The sequence below is a fragment of the Stegostoma tigrinum genome, chromosome 2 (genome assembly GCF_030684315.1).
Source record: "Stegostoma tigrinum isolate sSteTig4 chromosome 2, sSteTig4.hap1, whole genome shotgun sequence".
In the NCBI taxonomy this organism is placed as follows: Eukaryota; Metazoa; Chordata; class Chondrichthyes; order Orectolobiformes; family Stegostomatidae; genus Stegostoma; species Stegostoma tigrinum.
In genome coordinates this window covers 103,172,299-103,199,269 of record NC_081355.1, presented here as the reverse complement: position 1 = coordinate 103,199,269, position 26,971 = coordinate 103,172,299, and the positions used below count along the sequence as shown (strand labels likewise).

Here is a 26,971-nt window from a genome sequence, read left to right as displayed (position 1 = left end):
AGCAACAAACAAAGCAAGGGAATACACAATAAATGGGAAGGGTATGAAATCCATTTCACTCAGAGAGTGGTGAGGTATGGGATTTACTGCTCAATTCGGTGATTGAAACAGACACTTTCATTTGAAAGGAATTTGGATCTGCATCTGAAGTTCTGTAGCTGTTCAGGGCAATGGACCAGGTACTGGAAAGTGGGTTTAGAATTGGAATTAGGATTAGAATGATTTACCTGGAGGAGGGTACCTGACAGGCTGCTTTCTGTACTCTGACATTTATATGGCTCTGTGGGTTAACTCTAACTCTATGGTTTAACTCCAACACTATGGTTTATTTCCAATTTGCAAGAGAATTGATATCATTCAGGTTAAAGCAACCCATATAATTGCACCTCATTCACCATTTAAAATGTTCCCTCTCATATTGACACGCATTTGCTGCAGTGTATACGATCTGCAGGATGCTTGGTAGCAACTGTTCAAGGCTCAGTAGATAATATTATCCAAACCTGTGACATCTGCAAACAAGAAGATCAAGGTCAGGTAAGAGCAAGGGCACTCTGTGCCTGCAGGGGTCCCACTAAGACGCAACCATCCTGACTTGGAAAATATCATCTTTGTCGTTTGGATCAAAATAGTAGTAGTAGTATCTGCTTCCTAATGGTTTGGTGTACCTACTGCACTCAAACTGTGGCTGTTCAAGAAAGTAACTCACCACCTTCCCAACAGTAATTAGGGGTGGGCAATAAATGCTTGCCTTAATTGCTTTTTCCCCAAATAAATAAAAATTATCGTCAAGGCTGTTACTCTCCTAAGATACTTACTTGTGTGGGTCTTACCATTGGAATGTTAATTAAGAAAATAAGGAACAGGATTACACTGTGCGGCTCCTTGAACCTGCTTTGACAGTCAATATGATTATCTTCTACATCTATCTTACTTACCTTCCTGTTCTTCTTTACTCACTAAGCGATATAAAGCCTATTTATCTAAGGTTTAAACATACTTAGAAACGGATCATTCATAACCTTTGGAACTTCATTGTGACTATCCTGTCAAACCTCATCAGAATCTTGTATGTTTACATGATACCATCTCTCATTCTTTTGCACTCCAGAGATGATTGGAACAAAAACAGAAATTGGTGGAGAAACTCAGCAAGTCTGGCAACATCTGTGGAGAGAACTCAATGTGTTCAGAAGAAAGGTCACTGGATTTGAAATATTAACTCTGCTTTCTCTCAGATTCTGCCAGACCTGCTGAGTTTCTCCAGCAATTTTCGCTTTTGTTTCAGATCTTCAACATCCACAGTTCCTTGTTTCGTTCCAGAGATTCTGTGTTCAACTTTCTCACCTTTTCATCATACAGTAGCCTCGAGTGAACCTCAAGCACTAAAAGTTGACTGAACTTTTCAACTTTTTCAGATTTGGGTAGATGTAGACTGAAAAAAGACTTACATTTACATAGTACCTTTCATGACCAGGGTGGTGCCTTTGAAGTACTGTCACTGTCCTGTTGTAGGAAACACAGTTATCAGTTTACACTGTGCAATGCCTCACAAACCACAAACAAAGGGCAGTTCACTTTCTTCGTTGACCAAGGTATGTAGAAGAGAATCAGAAATGGTTGCAGGACAGAAAAAGGCTATTAGGCCAAGCTTGCCATGCCAGTTGATGGAAAGGGCCACATACCTTGTGTTAGCTACATACTCCCAAACAATCTACCCTCACTAAGTTATTTTTGTCCCAAGATAAATTCAGGACTGGAACAATTTTCAAGAAACACGACTCAGTTGAATAATTGAAGGAAAATGTGTTGAATCTTTTAAGTAATGTGACCATAACTGCACAAATTGTTTACATGATGTGAAAATTCCCTAGTGTAAGACTATGAAGGAAAACCTTACCAAGTGCCAAATGTTACTTCATTGTCTTTTCCGCTCAGTCTTACATTTTTTTTTGCTTCAGATAATTATCAATTCTCATTTGAAGACCTTGATTGAATCTGCCTCCACTATTTTGTTAGGTAGTCCGTACCAACTTCTAACCACACAATGCTCCGAAAAGGTTTTCCTTAAGTTGACGTCAGTTCTTTTGCCAATCTGTTAAGTCAGTGTCCTCTGGCTCACAACCTTTCCTCCATTGGTGGGGGTTTCTCCCTGTCTGCCCTGTCCAGAGTTCTAATCATTTTAAACTGTCAAATCTCATCTTAATCTTCTTCACTCCAAGGAGGATAAACCCAACTTTTTCAGTCAATCCCCATAGCTGAATTTTCAAAACCCCGGAAACATTCTTAATAATCTTTCTAATATTTTCACATTGTTCCTAAAATGTGGTGGCCAGATGCAACTCTAGTTGAGGCTAAAGCAAAGTTTTACACGAATTCATCATAACTTCCTTGTTTTCGTATTCCGTGCTCTTATTTACAAAATGAAAGATTCATATGCTTTACTAAACAGTTTATCAACCTGCTTTGCCACCCCGAATGATTTATGCCTGTAACTTACACATTTCTATGTTCCTGCGTAACAAAGTGTGGAGCTGGATGAACACAGCAGGCCAAGCAGCATCTCAGGAGCACAAAAGCTGACGTTTCGGGCCTAGACCCTTCATCATCTGTTATCTTGGATTCTCCAGCATCTGCAGTTCCCATTATCACTGTTCCTGCATTTCCCTTCAGAATTGTCTTTTTTATTGCTATTATCTACACTGATTCTTCCTGCCAAGAGGAGTAACTTCACACTTCTTTGAATTATGCTTGATCTGTCACCACTCTGTGCATTTCAGCAGACTGTGAAGTTGATCACTATTGTTCGTGCAGTTCGCAATACCTCCACATTGTCTGTCATCAAAAATTTTGAATTGTGTCTTGCACACCAAAGCCAAGATAATTGATATAGATTCAGTAAGGCAGTGGTCCTAACTCTGATCTATGAGGAACTCAACTGTCTATATCTTCTTCTGGTCTAAAACCAACCTTTCACCACTACTGTTTAGTTCCTGTCTGCGGCAACCAACTTCAAAACCAAATAACTATGTTCCCTGTTATTCCTTTATTTTAATCTTCGGCAATGAGAAAGTTATGTGATGCTTTATCAATGACCCTCGCCAAGTCTCTCTGTTACATTATCAAAAACCTCAATCAAATTACTAAACATGATTCTGGCTTTACACCAGGACGTAAACCTCTGCTTTTCTTCAAAATTGAACCTTTTATGTTCACCTTTTGTCAGTGCAGACTTGATGGGCTGAATGGTGTTTTTTTTCTGTGCTGTAGACTTCTATGACTGACTTAATGAATTCCGCTCCATCTAAGCCCTTAACACAGTTTATGTTTGGGAAGTTAAAATTCATTACAAACTATTATTCTTACAGATATCTGTGATCTCCTTACATTTTTGCTTCTCAATTTCCTGCTCAATTTCCAATAAAGTGATCACTCCTTTCTTATTTCTCAGTTTCACCCATATAACTTCACTGGATATTTTCCCAGGAATATCCTCCCTAATTACAGCTGTAATGTTATCCTTAACCAAAAATGCCACTCCCCCTCTTCTCTTGCCTCCCTACCACTTCGATCCTTCCTATAACATCTATATCTCAAAATATTAATCTGCAAGCTCCTTAAGCCACATTTCTGTAATAGCTATAATAACCCAGTCCCATGCCCCCAACCATTACTAAATACATCTGTCAGTCCTCTTGCATTGAAGTAAATGCAGTTTAATTTATTAATTTACCTCATTTTCTGCCATGTTTTTGCCTGCCCTGACTGCTTTACTTCCTCCCCAGATTTACTATCCCAGCCTCAAACTTATCTCTTTTCTCACTATCCGAGTGTAGAGATTGTCTGTCCTGATTGGTGTAGTGGACAGTGATGAAGCTTATCTCACAGCAAAATGGGACCTTGATCAGATGGACTAATGGGGCTGAGGAATGGCAGATACAGTTTAGTTTTGATGAATGTGAAGTGCTGCATTTTGATACATTAAACCAGGGCAGGACTTACACACTTAATGGTAGGTCCCTGGGGAATGTTGCTGAACAAAGACATCAAGTGATGCAGGTGCATAGTTCTTTGGAAGTGGAGTTACAGGTAGACAGGATAGCGAAGAAGGCGTTTGGTACGCTTGCCTTCATTAGTCGGTGCATTGAGCATAGAGTTGGGACCTGACTGGACAGACTGTGCCTTGGTTTAGTGCATCTCATCCCTAAGGTGATACTTCTGACAATGCAACATTCCTAGGTGTGAGTTTAATTTATACAAACAACAGTAGCCTGTTTAGCCTGTTGAGATTGCTTTGCCATTTAGTACAATCATGGCTGATTGAACACTTCAATGCATTTTACACCTAATATTCCTCTAACCCATAAGAATATGTTATGGATCTAAACACGGATCAGGCTATTTTGGATCTAGTAATGTGTAACTAGGCAGATATAATAAATGATCTCAATGACTATAACATGATAAAACTTGATAGTCAATTTGAGGGAGAAACTGGGTTGGAAATAATTGTGTTAAACTTAAATATCAGTAGTTACAAAGGAATGGAGGCAGTGCCAGCACTGGGAAAGGAGTTTGGCAACAAAGATGGTTGACTAACAAATGCCAAATGTTTAAGGAAATTGTTCATGGTTCACAACAAAGAGATATATCCCATGGAAGGGGATAAGCCAACCATGTCTAACCAGTAAAGTTAAGAGTAGCATCAAATTAAAAGAATATGTCATACAATTTGGCAAAGTTTAGTGGTAAAACAGAGGATTGGGAAAAACTTCTAAAAAATGACAAAACATGATGAGACAAAAGTAAAGAAGGTAATGATAACCTTTGAGGGTAAACTTGTAAGTGCTATCAAGATAGCCAGCAAGAGCTTCTTTAAATATATAGAAAGGAAGAGAGAGGTCAAAGTGACATAGACCTCTAGGAGAATTTGGCTGGTCAAAAATAATGGGAATCTAGGAAATGGCAAAGGAATTGAATTAATAGTTTGCATCAGTCTCCACAGAGAAAGACATGGCAATTACATTCCATAAACATTAAATAATCAAGGGGCAATATAATAAATATCTTGAGAGAAAAATACCACAAGGGAGACCAAAGGAGTTAAAGACTGATGCATTCCCCAGACCCAATAGGATGCATCCTAAGCTAATAAGAAATGAAGCTATGGAGATAGCGAATGCATCAATTATGATCTTCTGAGAATCCTTTGATGCTGGAAAAGTGCTGAGGGTTGAAAAACTGCTAATGCTAACACCAACATTCATAAAGCAAAGGAGGCAAAAGAAGGATAACTCTGCTGCTTGGCCTGCTGTGTTCATCCAGTTCCACACTTTGTTATCTCTATAACAGTAGGCTGTTAAGTTAACACCTGTTATTGAGAAAATATTGGGATGCAATAGCAGAACATTTGGAAATACGTAATGTGATCACACAGAGTCACCATGGCTTTGAGAAGGGAAAGTTATGACTGACAAATGTTCAAAAAAAACTTTGAAGAAGTAACAAGCAGGATAGATAAAGGAGGAGGAGTGGATATTATATATTTGGATTTCCAGGCTGCATTTTATGAGGTATCATGTGTCAGTCCATACAATAAGATACTGTTGTACTGGAGGTAGTACATTCATATGGATAGAGGATTGGCTAAATAATTGAAGACGGGGAAGTGGGAGAAGTGGAACATTTTCAGGGTGGCCAACTATAAATAGTGGAGTGCCATAAGGAGTAGCGCAATGATCACAAAAATATGTGTGCAAATACAATTGATGAGGATAACACATAAAATCTACAGAAGGATATAGATAGGTTAAGCAAATGGGCAAAAATGTGACAGATGAAATATAATGTGGAAAAATCTGAGATTATGCACCTCCATAGAAAGAATATAAGAGCTGAATATTATTTAAATGGGGAAAGAAAGCAGAAAGCTATGGAAAAGAGGGATTTGGAATTTCTGGTCATGATTCACAAAGGGTTACCCTAAAAATTCAGCAGACAATAGGGAAGGCAAATGGCATGTTGGCCTTTATTTAAAAGGGAATGGAAATAAGGGTCCGACAGATTCTGAAAGGATTAATACTCATGAGTTCCATAAACACCACCAACAACAGTGATATCATATAGACTTGTAGATAGAACAGGTTAGGATCCTGACAGAATGAGATGTAACAGCTGGCCTACCTTAACATGTGTGCACAATGTCTACCATGTCAATGTAACTTGCAACTGATTACTAATGTGCAATAAACTAAATATTGTTAACTACAGAAGTTCTTACAGATAGATCAGGAAGAGGTTTATCTCTACCATATGAGATTAAGCTGGTCATGTCATCCTACACTTGAAGAAGATGGTGATTTCAATCTTTGAAGTGAGCAGCAAAAGTGTAGTGAGCAGACATGCCCATACTACAGTTCCCATTTGTTAACTTGATAGGCAACAGCGTTGCTGTTCCCAGGAAAGCAGCCCTGTGCCAGCTGCCTCCAGATGTGCCCTGGCTCTGTGTCACCTTCAATTAACAGTCTGATCCTTCGAAAGCAGTGCAGAAACTGAAAGCACTGTTAAACAACAGTGTGCATTCCAGGGTTGCAGGATCTGCATAGCATTGATAGCTGAATGTGCTAGCTGTAGCGCTCCACATCAGAGTAATTGGCTATGAGTTTGTGGGACAAGATGATTTTCTCCCTGTTCTTTTCTCACACTCTGAGCTTCGTGTCTCCTGCTGATGACCTGTGGAGCTATGTAGTCACACAGAAATATCTCACTATATGAATTACTTTAAAAATAAATTCCTCTTTAAAGACTTTTACCATTAAATTGTTATTTAGAAGCATAGTAATTTAATATTTAACATTATGGAAAGCACCAGATGGGAAGTAAAACATAATCATTTTTCAGGATATGAGAACCAAATGTTGATTCTAAGTATATCCTCTATGTTATAATATTAAAATTCCTGAATGCCTTAAACTTGGAGTAATCTTATTACTTGCCAACAGCTAATATTGAACAGTAGAGAGATTGCTTTGTGAACACTGATAGTTTGAGTGTTCAGGAGCAAACAATTGTTGGATATGAGGTCCAAGTTAATATAGGGAAAATGAATATCTAACCGTTTTAATGCATAACATAGCTGCAAGTGACTTTCAGATAAACCTGTATAATATTGCCAACATTTAGTTATTCAGTAATGGAATCATTGTGTGGAAACAATGCTTTACACTGTTTGGTCCAAGATTTGGACATCCGTGTTGGATTTTCTCAATGGCAAGTATCAAACGTCTTTTGAGAACAAAAGCTTTTAGTCATTTGCCTGATTTTCAGTCTGTAAAATTGTAAATGGATGTAGATGCGTGAGGAAGCCCTGCTTTATCTTGGCTGGGAAGTTGGAGCTATTATTGGCTGAACATGGAATGGCTGATTCTCAATGGGGGAGCAAATGTGATAATGAAGGAGTTAGGGGAATATTATAATCTGAAAAGCAAGTCAGAAGTAATTTCCATATTTTCGGTATTTTTATCCGTAATCCAACTTAACAGAGTTGGAGCATCTGTATGTTCTAACAATGTTTCTTAACATTTAACGTAGTTTTTACAAGTTTTTCTGATTCAGTTTCTGCAGTTTTATGGAAGAAGGTTTTCATGAAGGTAGTTGGGAACTGTAAGTTCAACGGCCCAGTCAGTTTAGCAGAAAATTCCCAACAAATGCCCCTGAATATGTTCAGCTCCGTCATTTCAACCTGTTTGATGAATTTTCACAGTTTACGAAAGGTTTAAAGCAACAGTGTGTAGGGTACAACATGAGCTTTGGACTGTTCAACTATCACATCTTTCTGAATTGCTCATTCCTAGGTCTAGTTGTTCCAACTCAATCTGTTTCAGTCAGGTCCTGTGGGAAACTGATTTGTTTGTGCTTAAGAGGGAAAGAGAAAATAATTTGTCTCAGGCAGGGGAGGGGTTGGTGGGGAAAGTATTTTAAAATTTTAATATTTTATAAATGTTAGTTGCAACATATTTGTGAGTCACCAAAGCTCATTTATTTTCCTTCCATTTTCTCAGCTCTGATGAGAATAATATCAAGACTGAGCCATGCTGCCTTGAAGTAGAATTGAGTTTGCTGTCCAATCAACTTCCTAAATCAAAAGGGCTAACAGATATTCTTCAAAAAGTAAGATTTTAATCCATATATTCCTCTTTCTGAAGAGAATTAGCTTGTTATCATTGACAAAAAGGGTTTTTTTGTGTTTGCTTATTTGCAATCTTGTGAGTTCAGTAAAATGCCTAGAAGCGAATTTGTGCGAAATCAGGCTTATTAATGCCAGTTTAAAGATTACAACATACTCCCATAGACTTCAAAACAGCCTGCTTGACATACTTGTGTCAGATGTCATGTTGCAAATATTAGCAGTATAAGGTAAACATTTGATAACAGTATCAAAGAAAATAGATCATGATGTGAAATACTGTAGGGCTCAGTGCATCAGCCAATAATCCAAACCACTTGAACATGCCTTTAACAAAAGAAGGATCCCTTAAGAAGACTGGATCATTAACGTTGCACACTTGATTGTTGGTTTGCTTCTTCAGGCTTCGACTGAGAGTCCAAAAACGTTTGGTGCTTTCCACAGTGATTTCAAGTTTACCAAGGGCTACAGAGAGCCCATTGATGGGGCTGAAGGACACTTCATAGATTCTGCCCAAATCAGTTGCTCTCAGGCATGGGTAACACTGGTAGCTGCTGAACTGCTGACCCGCTGTTTAGCTACTGTTTGAGGTGATCACCCAGCCTCATGCCACAAAAGTCCAGTAGTAATCTCAGGTTGAGGGAAAGTAAGAAACATGCCCTGGCACACTTTGCTTCCTGTAAATCAGAATAGGGCAATGTGGGAAAACAAAAGATACCATTATCTTTAATATTGGCCATGAACTTAGTCATGAGTATTCTCATAATGGCCAGAACTACCTCTTTTGTGGGGAATGGGACATGCAGGTGTGAATCTCCTCCTAAGGTTAGCTGCTGCTGTGTCCAATTGTCAATGGTTTTTATGCAATCTGTTTGACTGGTGAGGTTGTCAGTGTTGAATAGTTGACCATGTCTGAAAGCTGTGATATGTTGGTGTTACTATAGTAACAAATGTGTGAAGTTGTTATTAAGCTGTGGGTTTGAGGTCTGAGGTTGATTAATAGAGATTTCTGGTAGATGAGTGAGTGGAAAATATATGATGATTTGACAGAGGTTGGAGCTATTGGTTGAGTTAGTAGGATGTGATATTTGAACATGTAGTCACTGACCTTAACTGCTGGTGCGAGGTCATTGAATTTCTTTTGGCATTTCATTTATGTCCTCAGGCCGAGTTTACAGGCATAATGTTCCACAGTTATCTATCTAAAATTGCCTTTTGATCATGAATCCTCCAATTGTGAGCACAGAACATCTCTTTCCTTCCCACCTGCTCCGCCCAGATCTCCAGAGCCATTTCCAGAAACCTCGTAACCGACTATCTCTCCTCTGGAATTCCTCAATCTTGCCCAGATTTGATTCTCTTCAATGAAATCTCCCAGCACTTTTAAGAGACGCAGGTTTGTTAAAGCATCTTCAAATGGTTAAAGCCACTCACAAGATTGGCTGCCTATTGATGCTCCAAATTAATGAACAGAGTATGGTTAGTGCTAACTCCATGTAAAGATCATTGAAGCAGGCAGCACAAAGTTGCACTGTAATTCTCACAATTTTGTGAGCCCCATCTAATGTGACCCCGTCTATGCTTAACACCTGGCTGCTTTACATGATCATTCAACGCACCTCCTTTCAGGAAATGTAACTTCCTCCTCCATGCTCTTACTGCTTTATTTTGCCCAAGCTCTGCCTAATTCGATCTGTAATGAAGCCCTCAGTAATGTGTTGGTGACAGAGGATAGTTTTCTGGCACTCGGCCAATGAATGCTTCTGTTTTCAATTGAGCCTGCAGAGAAATGCTGATTGAAGCTGCTAGACGGATTGGAGTGGCTGGGGGGTGGGAGGTGGACATGAACCTCTTTGCAAAGACTTACTTATAACAAGGCTGTTCAGATTTCCCTAGGGACAGGCAGCCAACAGTATCAAAGATGACCTCTGTGTAGTGTGTGCAGATAGTAGTCAGTGGCTCTGATTGCCCTGGAGAGCCGATGCAGAGCAGATTCAAACACATTCTCCTACAATTTCAAGTGATGTCTGGACACTCTGAATCCTAGTGATCCAGGTTGTGAAGAAGGAGTATGGTTTAATGACTTGTGTGAATTCTGAGTGATGCCACCTATAACAAATAAGCCCAACAGCATATACCCTCTGGAATAAAGCATTTCTAAGATTCATCTGACATGAGATTTTTCTAATGGTGACTCAGTCATTTATTCTCACAATCAACACAACATATTTGTTACATGAAGAAGACACACCGCATTTATGATTAAATTTCAGTATCATTGATATTTACACAATAGTCTCATATCCTAAACAAAGAAAAAACATCCCTGTTCTGGAATATATAAAGTTAAATTGGAACAATGCCCATCATAAAGACATGATTTCCTGTAATTGCATTGTAACTCAGTAACCAGAAATTATTTAACATTTATATATCTCTTCTATATTATAAGGTAACTTGAATTTTCTCTGACAATTGTCAAAATTGTGTATTCAAATGCAACTGGGAACTCATGATACAGAAGACTTATTTGTAACTGTCGCTAGGATCCGGAGTGGTATTCTTTACCCAGTTAGTCATGTCTGAAGTATAAAAGCTGCTTTGAGAAAGCACAGACAATCAAACTGTTCTCATGATGACCCTAAGCAAAAGCAAATGAAACAAATCCTTTATTATTCATTCCTTCATTGCTGTTCAGAAAAAAAAACAACTGTCTTAAATTAATGTTCCTGTGTCAACTCTCCAAAAAGTATCTGCAAGATTAGAATCTTTGTGAGCATGTCTGCTTATAAACGCCCATCAAAGAGCCCATATTTGAAACTACTTCTTGTCACCATATACTTTAAGCAGAGAGCTTTCTGTCAGTAACGTTGCCCCTTACTTTTCAAATTCACAAATTAATCAACATCAATCCAAGCTCCAGAGGCTTGATTAGCTTTTGAACTGAAATCTAGCTGTTAATAAGGAAGTTAAAAAAATAAACATTTGCGTGTATTAAGACTGTTCCTCTTTTGATATTGGATTGCATTGAGAGAAAGATGACGAAAAACAGGTGATACAGGGATGGCAGCGCACTTTTCACCCTGTCAGTTATTTAAGGCCAATTAATTGGGGCAGGGATCAGAAGAGGTAGCTAACCCACTTCTTTCAGGCCTGAATGTCAACAGTTGGGTAACCAAGCGTTTCAATCTATTTGTACAAAACTAATTTTGTTTGTAGTCAGCTTTTAACAGACACCTACAGTTTAGATTTTAAATTTTCTGGCGTTAGGCAGCATTTCCACAAGGTCCTCCACTAGAAGAGTAGTTAGGCTTAATAACTTAAAGAAGCAGTTAACTCCAGCTTCTCTGTAGCTGGGTCAGCTAGGCATGTTGCGATAGTACCAATTGCAAAAAGATTAGAATGCAGATTCAGCAAGTAATTACGAAATCTAATAAAATGTTCTCATCTATCATGAGGGGAATTGCATACACAAGAAGGAAAATCATGCTAGTTATGTAGAGCTTCAGTGGGATCATGTGTTGTGGTGACAGTATTGATCACTTCTCTTAAGGAAGAGTGTAAATGTGTTGGAAGTAGTTCAGAGAACATTTTGAAAGCAATATCTAGAACAGTTGGGTTTTCTTATTATGAAAGATTGTACAGGGTAGGCTTCTATCTGCTGGAGCTTATAAGAGTTAGAGGTGATTTGATAGAGAAAATCCTATGGGGTCTTGACAGTGGAGAGGATGTGGGAGAAAGAAATGTTCTAATTTAAAACAACATTGTGAAACTGTTTTACAAATTCTAATTTGTTGCCTGCAGTAGCTTTGGACCAACAGTGCCTGTGGGTCCACCATAAAGTTACACAAAAATCAATTGCATTCATAATTACATGATTATATTACTCAAACACTTACAAAATGCTGATGTTTACCACTGGAAAATATGCTAACATTGTTCTTATTAATCATTGTCTAGTACATGTAGTAAATATTTACCTAATAGATGGCTAAATATATCTAAACTTTTATTAAAAATTGGGTTCACTTGTAGGGTAATTGGAAATTTGGCTTTGTCAGTGACAACACATTTTATATCTATAGTGATAATTTGAGAAAAATAAACTCAAATTGAAGGAGTGTATGGAAGGTCTGGCACAGTGCTGAGACAAATAGACTAACAAACATTACATTTCAAACCACTGCATCTGTGTTCATCCAACAGCAGTGAAGCACAATAATTGGTTAAACATTTCTGGACAAATGAAATTAGAATTCCTGATCCTGATCATTACATAATAGATAGCTCATGGATATCCATGGGTACTTAAAAAATAAATAGGCACAAACTTAGTAATGGTTCCTAATAGTTGAATACCTTGTCCAGTAAGTAGCTTTAGTTATTTATCATGGTTACTGAGTTGAGCTGCAGATGGTTTGCATAGTTCACTTGAACTGCGCTGAACCACAGTTCACTTGAGCTACTTGGCTGCATTACCATTGGTACACAAAACAGGCATGAAGTCAACCAAACAACCAGTTGGCCAACAACATTTTCATTTAGCTCCCTCCTTGAACCCTGGGCCATTATGAAGCTCTGATCTCGTTAATATGTCACTACTGAGCTCCAGACACCAGCTTTCCTGTTTGCAACTCCATTCTCTGGGACAGCCTTTATCCCCTCCTAGTTGTAGGGCCTTTTGCCACCAATGGGTTGGCTGAGGTCTCCCCTCCCCTTGTTTGTTCTTTTTTTTGTTATATTTCCAGAAGTGCCTCTTACACACAACTGAACACTTTCTTTTTCCATCACTAAATCACACATGATATTTTTACATCTAGTCACCACCAACAGGAACTCATCCAAGTTTCCAACTGAATAGTTTACATATAGAGCCTGTTAAGGGCAATACAAGCCATCAAAGATGAGGGAGAGGTAGAGAGATGGGAGGGGGCTAAATCAAAATGGTTTTGGAAGGGGGCTGTCCTGATTTTCCTTTTGACTTCTCACTTTACTATATCCAGAAGAGCTGTTACCCACAAAGGAATATTTTCGTCCCCATCACCAAACCACTAATGGTATTTTTTTTCCATCTGTTAACCACCTCCATTAAGTCACCTGTGTTTTCCAGTTGAATAATCTATATGCAAAGCACATTAAAGACAATGCAAACCATCAAAGAAGAGGAAGAAAGGAGGGAGCTAAATGAAAATTTAAGGACCGCAACTTTCCCCCCACGGTGATTGAGAACGCCCTTGACCGCGTCTCCCGCATTTCCCGCGACACATCCCTAACACCCCGCCCCCGCCACAACCGCCCCAAGAGGATCCCCCTCGTTCTCACACACCACCCTACCAACCTCCGGATACAACGCATTATCCTCCGACACTTCCGCCATTTACAATCCGACCCCACCACCCAAGACATTTTTCCATCCCCTCCCCTGCCTGCTTTCCGGAGAGACCACTCTCTCCGTGACTCCCTTGTTCGCTCCACACTGCCCTCCAACCCCACCACACCCGGCACCTTCCCCTGCAACCGCAGGAAATGCTACACATGTCCCCACACCTCCTCCCTCACCCCCATCCCAGGCCCCAAGATGACATTCCACATTAAGCAGAGGTTCACCTGCACATCTGCCAATGTGGTATACTGCATCCACTGTACCCGGTGCGGCTTCCTCTACATTGGGGAAACCAAGCGGAGGCTTGGGGACCGCTTTGCAGAACACCTCCACTCAGTTCGCAACAAACAACTGCACCTCCCAGTCGCAAACCATTTCCACTCCCCCTCCCATTCTCTTGATGACATGTCCATCATGGGCCTCCTGCACTGCCACAATGATGCCACCCGAAGGTTGCAGGAACAGCAACTCATATTCCGCCTGGGAACCCTGCAGCCATATGGTATCAATGTGGACTTCACCAGTTTCAAAATCTCCCCTTCCCCTACTGCATCCCTAAACCAGCCCAGTGCATCCCCTCCCCCCACTGCACCACACAACCAGCCCAGCTCTTCCCCCCCACCCACTGCATCCCAAAACCAGTCCAACCTGTCTCTGCCTCCCTAACCGGTTCTTCCTCTCACCCATCCCTTCCTCCCACCCCAAGCCGCACCCCCAGCTACCTACTAACCTCATCCCACCTCCTTGACCTGTCCGTCTTCCCTGGACTGACCTATCCCCTCCCTACCTCCCCACCTACACCCTCTCCACCCATCTTCTTTACTCTCCATCTTCGGTCCGCCTCCCCCTCTCTCCCTATTTATTCCAGTTCCCTCCCCCCATCCCCCTCTCTGATGAAGGGTCTAGGCCCGAAACGTCAGCTTTTGTGCTCCTGAGATGCTGCTTGGCCTGCTGTGTTCATCCAGCCTCACATTTTGTTATCTATAAATGAAAATGTTGTTGGCTAAGGGGCCTCCCCTGATTTTATTTCTTGAATCAACTTGTTTGGGGATGTTCTCAACTCTGGACTAGGTGGGAGTTGAACATGGGCGCCCTGGTTCAGAAGTAGGCACACTATCACTGTGTCACAAGGGCCTTCCTCCCTTGATTTTTTTATTCTTTGTTTTTGCTTTTAATACTCAGAAGTGCTATTAAACGCAACTGAGTGACTTTGCCACCACCAAAATCACTGTGACTTTATTTTTGTTTTTCCCCTTTTAACTACCACCAGTAATTATCTATGTAGCCAATCAAATATATACAAGCAAATTGCAAGCCCATTACAGGCTCTCCCCTCATTTGTAATTGTCTTCCGCTTGAGAAAAAGGTGACGGTCAATTTCAAACTAATCCCCTTGTCTTCAGGGGAAGAAAAATGATAGGGGAGAAAAGTGGAATGAAATTGCTGAATAATTGTTTTCCAATTAATAATTAGGCACAAGAGGAATCAAGAAAAGGTCTACGATTTGTCGGATTTGTGCAGCAGCAAAATTCTCCTGCTGATCCAGCCGAAAATCATGAAGGAAACTTAACTGTTAATAATACTTTACGTCAAAACAACTCAATGAAAGGAGAAAAGAATGCTTGTCAAAACACACCAAACAATACCACTCGAGAGAAACCCGAACAAAATCAGGAAGCAGTAGCTACAGAGGGCAAGGCAAAACACAATGTAAATCAAGGAGAGGCATCCCTGGATGAAGGACAAAGTGCTTCAGATCAAGCGAAAAACAATGAACAAATCAATGGGCAATCCAAGGCAGAATTAACAAGTCAGGAATGTCAAGATGATGCTGGCGAGATTAAAAATAAGAACACAACTGACTGTGAGTCAGAAAGCAAAGTTGCTGCTCAACCAGAAGCTCCAGCACAAGCAGAAACATTTGAAACGAACACAGCAGAACGCCTGCAGAGTAAGAGTCCACCTGGACAGGAGAAGTCTCCCGTAGCAACCGACAAGTGCAATGACGTGAAGCACACAACAGAGAGCTGTGAAGCAACTGAAGCAACAAATTTGTCTGAAAGTATTGACACCAAACAGCAAGAACACCTGAGACTGACAAAGCCTGAGGAGAGTGGAAAGAAGAATGTGGGTGAGTTGCTCTTACTGTGCTCTTGTTTGGGCTGTTTTTGGGTATTTATCTAGCGTGACATGTATAATATTTATGTTAAAATACTTATTGTGTAAATCAGTCTGAGAATTTCATCTTTCTAAAGATAGGATAATTTGTATTTTAAATCCTTAATATGGGTGTACAAATAATATTGCACATCAAAGGCCCGGATTCATCTTGTCCACAAAAATTCAAAGTAGATGCTTGGGGCAGAATTCGACAGGGGTTTGAATGATGGGGGCTGTGGTGAGATTTGTGTTAGGATTGTGTGTGAGGTGCAGTGAGACTTATCTCAATGCCAGGGTTAACTTTTGTGTTTTTGCTGAATGGCATGGCAAATTTGTGCTCAGCAACAGCAAGTTGCCAATCAGTGAGAGTTATTGCATGTTAAATGCCTCTTTAATGATACACTTTGTCACAGCAACATGTGGCATTCTAGCTTATGAAATATGTTGCACCAACTATATGTCCAGAATTCTCGACATGGAAGTCAGAGTGGTGAAGGTGGGGTGTCTGCAAGACCCTCTGATGTAAGGCCCTTCAAAGTGAAAGAACTTTACACACAGGCCAATGGACTGTACAGAACATAGACCTGTGGGGTCCCTGATCCCTAGCCAATCTACTGCATGGTTCCCTGTTTGCTTTCCAGGGCATACCTGCACTGTTTTATACATTGGTGCCAGTGTTGTAACTGATTTGGAACAGCTTAGCTAGGGGTATAGCAAGTTATGGAGCACAAGTCTTCAGTACTATAACTGGAATGTTGCCAGTGCCTGTAGCCTTTGTGGTAGCTAGCACCTCCAACGTTTCTTAACATCACGTGGAGTGAATCGAATTGGCTGAAGACTGGTATCTGTAATGCTGTGGACCACTAGAGGAGGCCGAGATGAATCATTGATTCGGTACTTCTGGCTGAAGATTGCTGCAAATGCTTCAGACTTGTGTTTTGCACTAATGTGCTGGGCTCTTCCATCATTGAGGATGGGAATATTTGTGGAATCTCCTCCTCCAGTGAGTTGTTTAATTGTCCATCACCACTCACACTGGGGGTCGCACGGTGGCTCAGTGGTTAGCACTGCAGCCTCACAGCACCAGGGGCCCAGTTTGATTCCAGCCTTGGGTGACTGCCTGTGTGGAGTTTGTACATTCTCCCTGTGTTTGCATGGGTTTCCTCTGGGTGATCTGGTTTCCTCCCACAGTCCAAAGATGCGCAGGTTAGGGTGGATTGGCCATGCTAAATTGCCCATAGTGTCTATCGTGGGAAATACAAGGATAGGGAAAGGGGTGGGTCTGGGTGGGATGCTCTTTGGCGGGTCAGTGTGGACTCGATGGGTTGAATGGCCTGCTTCCACACTACAGGGATTTGATGATCTGTGACTCAATCTGGCTGGATTGCAGATCTCAATGATATTCAGAATATCATTCTGAAGAAGGGTCTAGGCCCAAAACGTCAGCCTTCCTGCTCCTCTCATGCTCCTTGGCCTGCTCTGTTCATCCAGCTGTATACCTTGTTATCTCAGATTCTCCAGCATCTGCAGTTCCTGTTATCTCTACCAGCCCAGCTCGTCTGTCACTTGCTGTTTTTGCAGTTTAGCATGCAAGTAGTCTTGTTTTGTAGCTTCACCATCCACATCTTAAGGTATGCCTGGTGCTGCTCCTTGCTCCACTGAACCAGAGTTGATCCCCTGGCTTGATGGTAATGGTTGAGTGAGGGATAATGCAAGGTCATGAGGTTACAGATTGTACTGCAGTACAGTTCTGCTGCTGTTGATGATCCACTGTGACGCATGGATGCCCAGTATTGAGTTGTTGGATCTGATTTGAAGTGTATCCCATTTAGCATGGTGATAGTGCCACACAGTACACCTGAAGGGTACTCCCAATGTGAAGGCGGGACTTTGTATCCACAAGGATTGTGCAGCGGTCACTCTTACCGATGCTGCCATGGACAGATGGATCTGCAACCGGCAGATTGGTAAGCACCTGCCACAGACCCAGTCCAGCGGGAATGCCCTTTAGGACCTGACTAACTGCCAGCGTCTAGTGGGAAGAGGACACCCCTGCTGAGCACATTGCTGTCCATCAGGACTTGCAGGTTCCTGTCAGAGAATCACAGTGACACCTTCCCCTTCTCTCATCGCTTATTCACATGCACAGCAGCCTTTTTAATGTGCGAAGGACACTGGTCATTCAACGGACAGCTGCTGCAAGCTGGGTTTTTCTCTGAGAAGCACGTGGTAAGATGGGACCAGAATTCGATCAGACAGACAAATGCAAATAGAAATCTCATTAGGTCTATTGACAAAGAAAGAAAAGCCCTCAAAAACTTGACACCACTTGCACTTAGCTGGAAAAAACATAGACTGAGCCCATTGTCCCAGAACGCTTGACTTGCACAGACCTTAAATTGCTGATGGCCCATTCTGCTGTTGAAAGTGTAAAGGGGAAGGACTTCCTTGTGCTAACGCATCTTGTCCCACATTCTGGGCACTAGGTCATTTTAATATCTGGGCTGAGTAACCCTTTGCCTTTGGAGGTGGCACTGATGGAGATACGTCAGGTCCCTAAAAGGTGCAAAAACATGCTTGAAGAATTTTCAATGTTTCCTGAAGTTTGGGCGGCATTTTTCAATAGTGAATCCGATCTGCGTTGATTATCTTTGGCCCACTGAAATGATTTAATTTCTTGGCATTAGTGCTCAGTCTGCGCAGACATGCCGTCAGTTGGGCTCAGTTCAGTCACAGTTTTCAAGGCCATTTAAAAAGTCGTGTTTAAACCTGCAAGCTTAAAGACCGACACCTGAAGAAAGAATAAGACTCCGAAAGCTTGTGTCTTCAAATAAACCGATAGGACTATAACCTGTTTTCATGTGATTTCTGACTTTGTCCACCCCAGTCCTACACCGGCACCTCCGCATCAAGCTGAAATCAAGAAGTGGTCAAAGAATCTACACGTACCTCTCCCAACCCTCAATGAGAATTTTGTATTGGCTATAAAGCAAATAGGTGAGGGCTCTACCCCAAATCACTGGCACCCTGTGGGCCGTCTGTTACACTTTCTTCCAGCAGCACCCACCTACCCCTCCCCTTCCCAGTCACTCCATAGCAGCAGCTCTGACCTTAAGCATAGAGCAGTCTCCCACAGGGAGACATGCTCCACCTTAGACACTTCCTGTCTTTTATCTTATCTCGCAGTGGCCTGTTAGTCTTCATAGTTCCTCAAGATAAACAGATTTTTTAATTGGTTTGATATTCAGGAACTGAACATTTTCAAGACTAACATGATCTTATCCTTAATCACAACATTTTTCAGAATGGATTTACATCCGTTTGACATTATTTCTTATCATTCTCACACTTTATAACACTGTACATTTTTCAGTTTACTTTCTGAAAGTACTAACTCAGCTAGACATCTGCACCTCCCAGTCGTGAAACATTTCAACTCCCCCCTCCCATTCCTCAGATGATATGTCCATCCTGGGCCTCCTGCAGTGCCACAACGATGCCACTCGAAGGTTGCAGGAACAGCAACTTATATTCCACTTGGGAACCCTGCAGCCCAATGGTATCAATGTGGACTTTAAACTCTCTCCTTCCCCACCGCATCCCAAAACCAGCCCAGCTCGTCCCCGCCTCCCTAACCTGTCCTTCCTCCCACCTATCCCCTCTTTCCATCTCAAGCCCTACCTTCATCTCCTACTAACCTCATCCTGTCCCCTTGACCTCTCCATCCTCCCTGCACTGACTTATCGCCTCCCTAACTCCCCACCTACACTCACCTTTGCTTGCTCCATCCCCGCCTCTTTGACCTGTCTGCCTCCTCGCCACCTGTCTTCTCCCCTATCCATCTTCTATCCACCTCCCCCTCTCTCCCTGTTTATTTTTGAACCCCCTTCCCCTCCCCCATTTCTGAAGAAGGGTCTAGGCCTGAAACGTCAGCCTTTCTGCTCCTCTGATGCTGCTTGGCCTGCTGTGTTCATCCAGCTCTATACCTTGTTATCACAGATTCTGCAGCATCTGCAGTCCCTACTATCTCTAGGCACACCTGCTTCTTGTCCAATGTAAACAATTAGCCTGTGGCTTTCATTTTTGGAAAGCCTGATTTCAAACTTTAAAGATTTTCATTGACCCATTTATTTCCACCAATGAATCATAATCTTTTTATTGCAAACTGGAAACATAACCATTGTTCAGAATGATAATTAGGAAAATGATCTAACAGCAGCAAACAAAAGAAAATAGAATCAGTGACTTATAGCTACATGGCATATGAAAATAATTAAACTGTAACTGTTGTATATTCATTTACAATTAATATTATAATTGACAGTTTTCTTTCACGGAAATGAGTGTGACAGGCAAAGCCAGCTGTTGTTGCCGTCTCTAATCATCTTTGAACTAAGTGAGAACATTAACGAATCGAATGGGTTTTGCAGTAATTGAAAATTATTGTCATGATCATCATTACTGAGAGTATTCCAGAATTGCCAATTTTAATGGTCCCTGAGCTGGTGCGGGATTTGAACCCATGACCCCAGGACAATCACTCTAATGCAGAAATTACCACAACACCACCAAGTTCCCTGCGGCCATGTAAGTTCAAGGTTTAATGGTGAGATTGGATGTTCTGAGGACCAATATTGTAAAAGTACAGTAGCCAGTCCAAGCAGCTACATGGTCATGCGAAAGACACGAGAGTTCACCTCTGCCTTGCTACAGCAGCCTACATATGGATGTGAAGAATTCCCTCAATAGCTTCAGAAAATCTGATCACAGCGCTGTACTTCTCCTCCCAGTTTACAAGCAGGAGCTGAAATGGGAGGATCCTTCACAAAAAGAAGGACAATGCTGGTCCAAGGCAGTGGAAGACCGTCTGCTTGGAATTGGCGGGCTGAGCAGTATTCAATTAGTGAGCTGAAAACCTAGACAAGTACGCCATCACTATCGTAGTCTTCATTAGGAAAGTGGAGGACTGTGTACTAAATAAGCCAATCCAGGTGTTCCCCAACTGGAAACCTTGGCTGAACCAGGAAATCCACTCCTTACTGAAGACCAGACATGCAGCATTCAAGTTGGACGACCTAGACCTACGGAGGAAATCCAGATACCACCTCCACAAAGCCATTAGGAAGGCCAACAGGCAGTCCCAGACCAAGCCTAAACAACATTATGGGATACAAAATGAAGCACAGCAATGTAGTGGACAATGGCACAACCCTCCCTGATGTGCTCAATGCTTTCTGTGCTTGGTTTGAGCAGAATGCCAGCGGCGCGGTGACACCTGCCTGACAGCCCCGGATGCACCTGTGCCCACTGTCACCGCTGCAGATGTCAGAGCGGTTTTCCTGGGAGTCAGACAGAGTCCCCGGGTGAGCATTAGATTCTGTGTTGACCAACTGGTGGAGGTATTCACCAACAACTTCCACCTCTCGCTCCGACAAGCTGTAGTCCCCGACCTGCTTGAAGAAGATCATTCCAGTACCTAAGAAAGCACACGCAATGTGCCTTAATGACCACCGCCCAGTGGCTGTGACCTCCATAATCATGAAGTGCTTTGAGAGGCTGATTATGGTCCACTTCAACTCTAGTCTCCCAGCCCGCCTCGATCCTCTACAATTTGCCTGCTGATGTAAAAGGTCCATAGCGGATACCATTTCCCTAGCCCCGCACTCATCCCTGGAACATCTGGACCGTAAGGACACCTATGGCAGACTCCTGCTGATTGACTACAGCTCCGCCTTCAACACCATTATTCCCTCTAGACTGATCTCAAAACTCCGAGACACAGGCCTCAGCTCCTCCACCTCTGAAACTGGATCCTTAGCTTCCTGATCCACAGACCGCAATCAGTGAAGATAGACAATTGTGCCTCCTCCTCAATAACAGTCAACATGGGAGCCCCCCAAGGATGCATTCTCAGCCCCTACTATATTCCCTGTGCATCCATGACTGAGTTGCCAAATTCCAAATGAATGCCATCTACAAGTTTGTTGATGACACCACCATGGCAGGACAGATAAGGACCAACAATGAGGAAGAGTACAGGAAGGAGGTAGAGGGCTTGGTGACATGGTGCAGTAGGAACAAAGTCTCTGTCAATGTTGGCAAAACTAAAGAACTGATCATTGACTTCAGAAAGAAGGGAGGAGAACACACCCCATCCACATCGATGGCGCTGAGGTTGAGAGGATAGAGAGTGTCAAATTCCTAGGAGTGACAACAGCCGACAACCTGTTGTTATCTTCCCACGTAGATGTGATGATCAAGAAGGCACAACAACACCTCTGCATTCTCAAGCGGTTCAGGAAATTTGGTCCTTCACCAACTTTTACAGATGCACCATTGAAAGCATACTGTCTGGGTGTGTAACGGCCTGGTGTGGCAACTGCTCTGTCCAGGACCATAAGAAACTACAGAAGGTGGTGTGCACAGCCCAGACCATCCATGGAACCCAAACTTTCATCCATGGACTCTATTTACACGGCTCACTGCCGTGGAAAGGCTTCCAACATCATTAAAGACCCCTCCCATCCTGGTAATGCCCGCCTCAGGCAGAAGATACAGAAGCTTGAACACATGCACCAGCAAGTTCAGGAACAGCTACCTCCCTGCCATTATTAGACCGATGAATAGACTCTCTAACTTCAAATAATATTGATCTTGTTAATATTGATGTTGGCTGGCGAACAACCTGTGTGATGTAATCTGCATGCCTCTGTCCAGATTTCTTTTCATCCTATAATGTATATGTTCTTGCTTACTATGATCTGCCTGTACTGCTGGCAAACAAAGCTTTTCACTGTACTTAGGTGCAAGTGACAATAAATCAATCGATCAATATAGATAGATTTTTATAAATACAGCAGTCTATGAACTGTTTTGAAGTTTTGGGACCTCCCATGAACAGCTAACAGCTTGTGTGCTTGCACCAAATGGTGCCAAACATTATTGGCAATGCTATACAGCCATAGAGTCAAGGAGTCATATAGCATGAAAACAGACCCTTTGGTCCAACGAGTCAATGCTGACCATAATCCCAAACCTAACTAGTCTCACCTGCCTGTGCTTGGCCCATATCCCTCCAAATATTTCTTGGGGGCTCATGTACTTATCTAAATGTCTCTTAAATGTTACAACTGTACCCACATACACCACTTCCTTTGGAAGTTCATCCCACACATAAACTACTCTCTGTGTAAAAAAAAATGCCCCTCATGTCTTTTACAAACCTTGCTTCTCTCACCTTAAAAATTATTGTTTGGAGTTGAAAGATCTTCAGAAGTATAACATTCTATCAATAGAAAAATTTTAAAGATAGCAACAAGTCAGATCTGTAATAACGCAAATGTAGTGATTGTAACAGGGTCAGCCAGGTGGACCTCATAGAACATGAGTTCCCTGACTGGGGCTGTTAATGTGGCCCAAACAGTGAGCCGTGGCTGACAGATGTAAACAGGAGTGCCAGACCTCTCTGATGAAGGGTCTAGGCCCGAAACGTCAGCTTTTGTGCTCCTGAGATGCTGCTTGGCTGCTGTGTTCATCCAGCTCCACACTTTGTTATCTTATGCCAGACATCCTGTTCTCTCTGAGAGCAGGCACTGAGAGCTGGATCAGTGTCACGGACTCTCGGGATACTGGCCTCTATGGAGTCATCCCAGCAAAGCTGCACAAATGACACTGGGAGCAACATGGGCAGCTTCTCCCATTGATTAGTGGTGCCATCAGAGGCAGTTTGCCCTGGCAATTGTGGCGGCATTGGCAGCAGCAAAGGCGATTGGTGGAGCATGTCCCGGGAGGAGGCTGACTGAAACTCCAGGCCAGGGATGGGCCCAGGGACAGAGAATTTAAAATCTGGATTTCTTTTTTCTTTTCTTTTGGATAAGGACTTTAAGATCTAGATGTTCTTCTTTTTCTTTTGACTCTGTTTCTTTTCATTTTCTTTTAAATTCTGGTTTTGTATATTGTATTTTAAGATTGTGCCATACAATGGCAACTTTGTATACTTTTCACTGTACTCCTGTATTGCTAAACTTGAGTACACATGACAATAAAACCTAATTCTAATTCAAATTCAAATTCTAAAAGCATTCCTCCATCAACATCCTTCCATCTGTGTAAGAATATTGACATGCAGTAAATCAAATATGGGGATGAAGCTAGTAAAGGTGAGTGTAGGCAGCGAGTTGGGATGAGGGTTGGTCAGTGAGGTGGGAGGAGTGGATAGGTGGGAGAGAAGATGGACAGATCAAGGAGATGAGGTTGGGAGGGAGGCTGGTCTTGGCATGAGGTTGGTGGTGGGGAGATTTTGAAGCTAGTAAAGTCCACATTGAGACCATTGGGTTGCAGGCTCCCAAGGTGGAATATGAGGTGCTGTTCCTCCAGTTTTCAGGTGGCATTATTGTGATACTGGAGGAGGCCCAAGGATGGACATGTCATCCAGGGAGTGGGAGGGGGAGTTGAAATGGTTTGCAACTGGGAGGTGTTGTTGTTTGTCACGAACTGAGCGTAGGTGTTCCACAAAGTGGTCTCCGAGCCTCCTCTTCGCACTTGCAACAAACGACAACACCTGTTTGTCTTCTCTCCCACCTATCGACTCCTCCCATCTCACTGACCAATCCTCACCCACACTTCCTACCTACACTCACCTACTGGCTTCATCCCTGCATCATTGACCTGTCCAGCTTCTCTCCCACCTAGACACCTCTCCCTCCTCACTGACCAATCCCCATCCCAACTCCCTACCTGCACCCACCTTTACTAGCTTCATTCCCACCTCCTTGACCTGTCCGTCTTCTTTCCACCTATCTGCTCCTCCATCCACCTTCTATCACCTCTCCCCATCTCTCTATTTATTTCAGAGCCCCCTTCCCCTCCCACATTTCTGAAAAAAGATCCAGACCCAAAACGTCAGCTTTCCTGCTCCTCTGATGCTGTCTGGCCTGCTGTATTCATCCAGGTCCATACCTTGTAACCTCTTCAAACCTGTTCTGCCATTCTATGAGGTCACTACTGATTTTCTGCTGAACGTCATTTTGTTCCATGACCCCCATGCTTTAATTCAATCGTGTTCCAAGAATCTGTCAAGCTGTAATCAGAAAATGGTCAGCAATTGAACACCCATAGGTCTTTAGGTGAAGAGTAGAGATACTTTTTTTCAAGTTGATCCTAAATGTCTGAACCCTCCTGATTATCCTGAGACAATGGCCCTCAGTTCTAGACTTTGCAACCAGGTGAAATATCTTCCAAAAATCTACTATATTATTACACATAGCTCTCAGAGAAATCTTCCTTAGTTTCTTTTAATGCTATAAATATTCCCTTGGAAATATTAGTACAATAAACAATTTGTGGATTGGAGTAAAAACAATGCTGTGTTCCTGTCTATCAATGTAAAATAATTTGTTCTTTCCTCTCACTTGATGAACAATAAGTTTCAAAAGGATCAGTAATAAAGCAGACTCTAACGTGAAATTGTTCAACTTTTGTAGCTGTGAGATTTCTATAAGCTGCAGCAAATCCTAAACTAGCAAATTGCATTTTTTCATGCTTTGTGCACGCTATGATCATGTGGTTTTGATTTATCAGGCATTATTTTACTTATTTCACAGATGTTTGTACAGACAGGCCATATGTTAGCCATTTCCAGGCCATTAACAACAAGAAAATTAGTTGGAAAGGACAATCAGATACAATATGCTGCATATGCAGACTCATAAATTTCAGGGATCAAAATCTGCTTCCAAATTCTGACTTTAGATATTTAATGGTGCCAATAATGTGTGTAATGTAAAATATAAATAAATATTGGCATACCTCTGCAACATGCTTGAGCGTGCATGTTGATCTTGACGATATTGTCATTTGGTTTGAAGAAACAAACAATTCTCCTTCAAGATCATGCTAACTTCTATAGTTTTCACTCTATATATTCTTAATAACATTAACATTTGAACATTATGAACACAGTAAAATTGGTATATTTCACTGAATATTTCCTTAATGGCCATCTGAGTGTCTCAAGGAATGCATATCGATCTGTCTCAGATTTTAGCAATGCAGACTTTGAGCACTTAGACATATAAACTGGCAAATCGTCTTCTACTGGTGTGTAACATTGAGAATTAACAGTCTAAAGATGGGATATAAAACTAAAGACTGGATTTTTGTGGCACTTGGAAAATTCCACACACTTTTAAAAATGGTGGGCAGAATCCAAGTATAAAACTCTTGCCAGTATTTCCAACAAATCAGTTTTTGCCTGGCATGAAGGAAGAAGGTAGGGCATGAACCACACAGATAGGAAATCCAAAGTCAGGACCATATGAACTTAGTGCTTTGTCAAATAGACCCAAATTGGGATGTTGCAAGGGCCTTAACCTGCAGCATGGGGGTCAGAAATTTCTATACTGGACATAGATATGCTTGAAGTGCAGCTAAGATCTATTTAAATGCAATGATCTGAAAGTTTGTAAATGCCTCATTCTTTAGACATGAAAACAAACAGTTGCAACAGAAGCCTGAGCGCACGCATGAGCAGGTTCATGAACAGCTTCTTTCCGGCTGTTATCAGACTGTTAAATGGACTTTACCTCAAATAATATAACCTTCAATGTAACCCGTATGCTTCTAAGTCTTTTTGATCTGTAAGTCCTTTGGTTGCTGTGATCTGCTTGAACCGTTTGTAAACAAAGCTTTTCACTGTATTTCGGTACATGTGACAATAAAATCAATCCATCAATCAATCAATCAATTGAATGTGCCTCCACCATGTTTCCACATGGTGCATTTCATATCCCAACTGTTCGCTGAATGAAAAACTGTTCTTTTTAATCACATCACCATTGCTTCTTTTGGATATCACTTTAAATCTATTCCCTCTTGTTGTTGTCCATCCCTCAGCATAGCCAATAAGCTGTTGGCTGGAGATCATTCAGCCAAGGGTTCCCCCTCCACAGATTGGGAACTGTGGCTTTTAAATTGAAAATTTTTGCCCTAATTGTGAGGCCTTCTATTTGTTCTCCAGTTCATAAGTCTTCCCACCATCCATAATTAGGCACTAAACATGCTGCTAGCTGCTATCCCTACAAAAGTCATATTGAATGTTTCATATCTGACATGGGGTAGGGACTTGGAATTTCATCCAAGGTCACGGCCCAGATCGCAAAACAAAAATTCAGCACAATCTGGTGAGATAATTATAGCTCAAACTGCTGTTTCTTGGTCTCTGATACCAGTCACATACTATCATG

The 26,971-nt window shown here is 41.8% G+C and overlaps 1 protein-coding gene across 5 annotated transcripts in view; it reads left to right on the top strand.

Moving 5' to 3' along the window:
• LOC125465396 (raftlin-like) overlaps positions 1-26,971 on the top strand; it is a 119,657-nt gene that overhangs the window by 68,514 nt on the left and 24,172 nt on the right. For all 5 annotated transcript variants that reach the window (XM_048558863.2, XM_059641858.1, XM_048558854.2 and 2 more), the window contains exons 4-5: positions 8,061-8,169; positions 15,042-15,699. In XM_048558863.2, coding sequence (XP_048414820.1) covers positions 8,061-8,169; positions 15,042-15,699 — 767 coding nt within the window. The remainder of the gene's footprint in view (positions 1-8,060; positions 8,170-15,041; positions 15,700-26,971) is intronic.